General features: G+C 46.3%; 1 protein-coding gene across 1 annotated transcript; it reads right to left on the bottom strand.

Annotated features, from left to right (window-relative positions):
* Nucleotides 1-257: 257 nt before the first annotated feature.
* On the bottom strand, nt 258-3,523 carry LOC117841951 (bZIP transcription factor TRAB1). Its single transcript, XM_034722275.2, has 4 exons — nt 2,395-3,523; nt 2,022-2,093; nt 1,466-1,495; nt 258-782 (listed from the first exon to the last, which is right to left on the bottom strand). Exons 1-4 carry the CDS (start codon nt 3,280-3,282, stop codon nt 705-707), a joined length of 1,068 nt encoding a protein of 355 aa, XP_034578166.1. The 5' UTR covers nt 3,283-3,523; the 3' UTR covers nt 258-704.
* Between the last annotated feature and the right edge of the window lie 2,236 nt (nt 3,524-5,759).

The raw sequence follows: 5,759 nt of genomic DNA, 5'->3' as shown, positions 1-5,759 counted from the left end.
CTTCCGCCGGCTGGGCCGGCGACAATAGCTGGTTTTGCAATTTTTTCATCCGACTATATATTTTTACAAAATGCTAAAATAAAAAATAAAAAAATAAAAAAAGTTCTCGTCTCGTCTCGGTTGGGCAATGCCAGATAGGGCCCAGTTCATTTCTGGGCCATGCCCATAAGTAAAATCCTCCCCAAAAAGAACCAACAAGAACATGATTTCTACAACTACTAACATTCCATTATCTCTGCACAGCATCACCCGCACAATTAACGCCGAGCGATTTTTTCATCACACACAAACAGTAACAGATATTTCCATACTTAATCCATCAGATACACAGGTAATCATCAAGCCGGCCCCATGCTCTCCCTAGTTGGATCCCATTAATCTACTTACATCGATCTTCTGAAACCATCCAATCTCTATACGATGAGCCGGCAAGACGCAAACCTAGGCAACAACTCTACACAAGCTCTAGAGGACGGCTAGAGCCGGTTCCTACTGCCGGCTTCACTCCAACTTGGTTTACACAATCTACATGTCAGTTTGCGATGCCACCGCCACAGTACTGCGCACTACGAAAGCGGCAGAAGGGAGCTAGCAGTACAATCGATTCTGACTACGTTTCGCTAGTCTATTCGGAGGGGAATTATATACAGATCACAAGAACCAGTGCAGGTATGTAGCAGGTCATCTACTGTTCGAGACAGCCATCACCAGGGGCCAGTCAGTGTTCTTCGCAAGCACACCCGTTTCTTCCGTCTGAATGGATCCTTCAACATCTCTGGTAGCTGTCGCCAGAATTTGCGACCACCATTAGCAAATAGCAATACAAGTGTTCATTTTTATGAAATTACAATTATATTCTGGTACTTGTAAACTGCTCCAAATATCTGATAGTTGAACATTAAGAAAGGAAATAAAGGATGACAACTCAAAAAATCAAATAATTCAGTTCTTACTGATCCGTTGCCTACTCGAGCTAGCCAATCATACTGTCATCGAGCCCTCATAATAGTGAGATGAAATATCATGCATTGGTACATGCGCGTCATTGTAATTTGATAAGTACTTTCATTTTTTTCGACAACGACAGGTGTAATTTGATGAGTAATGAACGATCCTCATAATTGATAAAAAAATCATTGGCTAAGCAACCTAGAAGGATAATGGAGCATATTTGAAGTTATGTGTTGACATAATTGTGCCAGAATGAAAGAAACTCTGCAAGAGTAAGAAAGGTCGAGTCCCTAACTGAATCCTACAACCAATTTAGCAACTGGTTGCTCAATTAGCCACTCACAAGGTGAGAGAAAGTAACAATATAGTTTTTCTTCACCGGATTTTTCCGTCTCTGTTTTTCTTTTTGGCAAACTAATAGAAGAAGTAGCATGCTTAAGCAGAAAGAACACCAAGATAATATATAAGTCTAACATAGGAAGGTTTGGCATTTACAAATGACAAAAGCAATTACCTCGTTCTTCTGCATTTCCATAATCTCTGCCTGCATGATGAAGAAATGAACGATAAGTACAATGAGCACATCCAAAGAACGAGACCCATCAATGAGTGCCTATTCTTAAAAATGTTTAGTGTAACCCATCAATGCAGTATCATAGTCTATAACTGCACGAAGTGATTCAGGATGTCAAGTCTGTTGATACACTGACAAACCTTTCCTTGTTTTGCAATGCTCACTTAAAGTTTGTTAAAAAAAATGTTCACTTAAAAAACATGGTCCATGATGTGCTAAAAGATGCTCAGATCATTGATATCCAGAAATATACAGGGTGCAACTTTTTGATTTTGGAGATGCACAGGTTGGTATGCCATAACACATGAATATCGTACTTATAGCACCCTAACAAATAGATATTGAATCATTCCCCGGAACTCTATAGGTGCCAGCAAAATGGACATGCTGAAAGCGTGAAACTACCAATTTCAGAATGATTATGAATAAATGCTCCTCAAGAGTTAATGCGTTAACACCTGCAGTTGCAGTGTTTATAAAAAGCTAGGAAAGGCACCTGTTTCCTTTCCAGTTCCTGATTCAGCTCCTTGAGTTTCTGAACCTCTGCTTCCAACTCCATTGTATAAGCCTATGCAATAAAATAATATTTTTTAACGAAACAGGAAAGTTGAAAAACTGTCCGCTTTAAAGAAACACAAGTTCAGTAGCCAGAAGCTCAGGTCGCACTGGACAATGACTCTGATTACACTTACAATTGCCAAAATTTACCATGTCATGAGTCATGACTCAAGAACAAGCACAGCATATTGAGTTACTACTGTGGATGAAATTTTCGAATATCTTATTTTCAGCTCAGCAAGATTGCAGTCTTGCACTAACAAATGGCTTGATTGGTAAGACATGCATGAATTTAGTACAAAGGTTGCGACCTGTTTGCGCGCTCGGGACCTCGCTGCCGATTCCCTGTTCTTGATCATCCTCCTATGCCTCCTCTCCACCACTTTCTCCACTCCGCCGCCATTCCTTCTCCCCCGAATCATCCCCTCAAAGGAATACGGCAGAGGCTCCGTTGGCGACAACAGGTCGCTGTACCCCTTCCCGCCAGAATCAAGCTGGTTCACCGCTGTTTGCACGGCCATGGCGCTGCCTCCCATGCCAGCCGCCCTGGGCGGCATCAGCCCATTGCCCAGGGCCGGATCCCCCATGCCGATCGGCGCGAACCCCAGCGCTACCGCGGCGGCGGCGTCATCGGCACCCGGGAAATTCCCAAGAAAGGCGGTACTTTTGGGGGCAACAGGGACCGGCCGCGGCGGCAGCATGGGCGGTGGCGCTGGGGCGGCGGCGGGCGCGGGGTTCTCCCTGACCACGCCGGCCCTGACCAAGAACTCCTCCAGAGTCATCTCGCCGAGCGTGGACTGGCGGTGGGCCTGCTGCTGCCCGCCGCCGTCCACCCCCTGCGGTGGCTCGTCGCGCACGAGGTTGCGCCACACCTCGTCGACCGTCTTGGAGCTGAGCGTGCGGGGAAGCGTGAGCGACGAGCCCTGGCGCTGCAGCGGCGCCGGCTGCGCCCCCGCGCCGGAGGCGGAGGCCATGGCTTGGGTCTCCTCCGCGTTCCAGATGTTCCGGAGCAGCTCGTCCATGTTCATCGAGCCAAAGTCCCTCCCGATGCCGCCGCCACCGCCGCCGGCGGCCCCGCCGAGCGCGCTCTGGAACTCGTCGAACGTCAGCGAGTAGACCGACCCCTGCCTCGCCAGGGGCGCCCCCTCCTCCACCGCCGGCCGGCGCTGCGACGACGACCCGCCGTTCTTGAACTCCATCCCTCCCTCCTCACCTCACCTGTCTGCTGTCTCTCAGCTCAGCATCAAACGACACGGACACCAGGAGAGCTCAGAGCAAAGGAGCTCAGAGCCTCGCTGCGAGTCACATGCGCCTCTCGGAAAGGCTCGAGCAAGCTAGCTTGGTGGCGACGAGTGGGTCACCTGCGATTGCGAATGATGCAGCAGAGGAAGGCGGCACAGGGGATCCAGGTCTTTGGGGGCGCAGTGGAGCGGGGGGAGTGCTCCGTCGGGTGGTTAGGACGTGGCGCGCTCACAGGTCGTGGTCTCCCCGCACGCGACCGCGCAGCCAACCAGCGGCGGGCACGTGGAGGGCCTGCCTCCGTCAGTTGTTGGGATGGCGGCATACGGACAAAAATATCCTCGACCACGGGAGTGCTGCAATGGGTGCTAGGTGGCTGCCATGTGGGGTCCCTGTCGGGTTATCCGTTATGGGGCCCGGTGTCAGTCTCCCTGGCGCCTTGATGGGAGCAGGGTGGTAGGTTTCCCCGTTGTGAATCTGTGATGGGTACTGCTTCAAAAAGAAATTGCTGGGCTTTCATCAGCCGATCTTATAATTTTTTATTTCAAAAAAAATCTTATAATTTTGTAGTAGAAGGTTATCAACATCAGTTACAAGACAGGTGGAAGAGAGAGAAAAAGACGCATGTTTGATCACAATCGGTCCAGAATCAGACCGAGAAGGCACCCTCAGTTAAAATGATTGCTCAAGTTAAATTCATCCGTAACCCGTAGCGACATGGTGGATACCACTCACAAAGATCATAGATGAGCAATTTTGATCACCTTCAAAGGAGACGCTTTTTTTTTGGGTAACCTTCAAAGGAGATGTTGCCACCTTTCTTCATTACTAGTTGTTGCCCAAGCATTTCAAACAGCAATTGTCAAGGAATGGGATTAGTGTCCGGACCTACTAATGGGCCAGCTATGCCGGTAATCAATCTTCTATAGTTGGACAAATGACTTCATACTCCAATAAGGTTGTTGGACACGATTTGATTTGATCCATCTAACCTCCGCGAGGGTATGATGGTGTTGGTGGTCAAAATAACTACGGTAACTCTCTTAACAAAAACGTTGCGTAGTTTAATTGCCTATATCAATATTCTAAAACCAGTCTCAGTGCGTAGTTTAATTGTATAGTTATAAAGACCAAGAACTTGGTAACTGCGATAGTTGAGTGTTATGGGGATAAAACTCCTCTCTCATCTGATGAAACTTCCCTCATAATATCCTTGCCAAATCAGCAATTTTGCTGATGTGGCAACAAATTCAATGCTCATGAAACTCCCATTGAGACTGGCCTAAGTACTTTAGGTATTGTTAAGGGTGCTAGGCTAGCCTCTTGAAGCTGGTGGGGAACTTCCTTGTTTGGATATAAACACAATCACTTCCAATCCATATGGCCTGAAGTTGAAAATGAGCTAATTTTCCACCTCAATATCCCCCCCCCTACCTATGGATTAAAGGGGGATTATGATCTATTCAAATAAGCCTCAAATACTAAGTAGCAACAAACAAAATGATCGATCAGCTTCCATGAGGCTCTTTTTTTCATTTCATATGTGTAGTTTCTAGGAGTTTGGTGTGCACCGGGGTCAGTGCTGGTTGACGCAACGCCCCATGGTGCACTCATGGTGGTTGAATTGCATGACACTTCTGTTGGGCCCTGTGTTTTCCAGATCAAACATAATCTCAGTCACATCCATTACTGATATATACATTTAAGAATGACTGGACTTACACGATAGAGGAAGATGACAACCCTTGTACCTGCAGCTTTAATTCTAAGGATATAGATTAGCTGTCAAATTCTTATCCTAAACATGATAAATTATGAAAGCAGGAAATAAGACCTAATTTAGTTTTGTTCACTGAACCACTGTTTCAAGTAGGAAGAGATCCATTTTAACCATCCCTAACAATTCGTTTTGTCTACTTGAACTCATACACCAAGTTTTGATTGTTCTGCTCACCCTATCCAATTAAACTAGGTTAATTTACCCTTTGCGAAATTTCTTCTGTTTTGTTTCTCTCTGTACATGTTGGATTTTAGGTTTAAACTCTGTGGGTAATAGATGACATCATAAAAATATATAACCATAAATAATTTTTTGACACATTTTAGTGTAGTGTGTGATGGCAGCTTTTATCCCCACAAAAATTAAAATAGCATACAACGTGTACGAGTATAAATGAAAGATACGTTTATTAAAGACTACATGTTATCCTTAGATTTATTTTCTCAATCTCTCTTTCAACTCTCAACATGTTATCAGTGACGCATTGCTCTCGCTGAGTTTTTGGCGGGAACAAGATCGGAGAAGAGCGAGGACGGCAAACAGGAACGGCGTTCTTGCCGCACCATGATGTCCAGGACGTACGAGGATGAGGACGTCTACGGCCGGGCATCACGCTGGGCGCAGACATCGTTTTCTTCACCCACGGTGACGGTGTTT

Source organism: Setaria viridis, chromosome 2 (assembly GCF_005286985.2).
Source record: "Setaria viridis chromosome 2, Setaria_viridis_v4.0, whole genome shotgun sequence".
NCBI lineage: Eukaryota > Viridiplantae > Streptophyta > Magnoliopsida > Poales > Poaceae > Setaria > Setaria viridis.
Note: the sequence above shows the minus strand (reverse complement) of the source record. Positions and strands in the feature narration are given on the sequence as shown.

Excerpts from the sequence above, each read along its gene's own strand:
- LOC117841951 (XM_034722275.2), bottom strand. The coding sequence starts at position 3,282 with ATGGAGTTCAAGAACGGCGGGTCGTCGTCGCAGCGCCGGCCGGCGGTG. Across the intron at positions 2,094-2,394 it reads GGTCCCGAGCGCGCAAACAG|GCTTATACAATGGAGTTGGA; the intron begins GTCGCAACCTTT and ends TTTATTGCATAG. Across the intron at positions 783-1,465 it reads TGGAAATGCAGAAGAACGAG|CTACCAGAGATGTTGAAGGA; the intron begins GTAATTGCTTTT and ends TTCTGGCGACAG.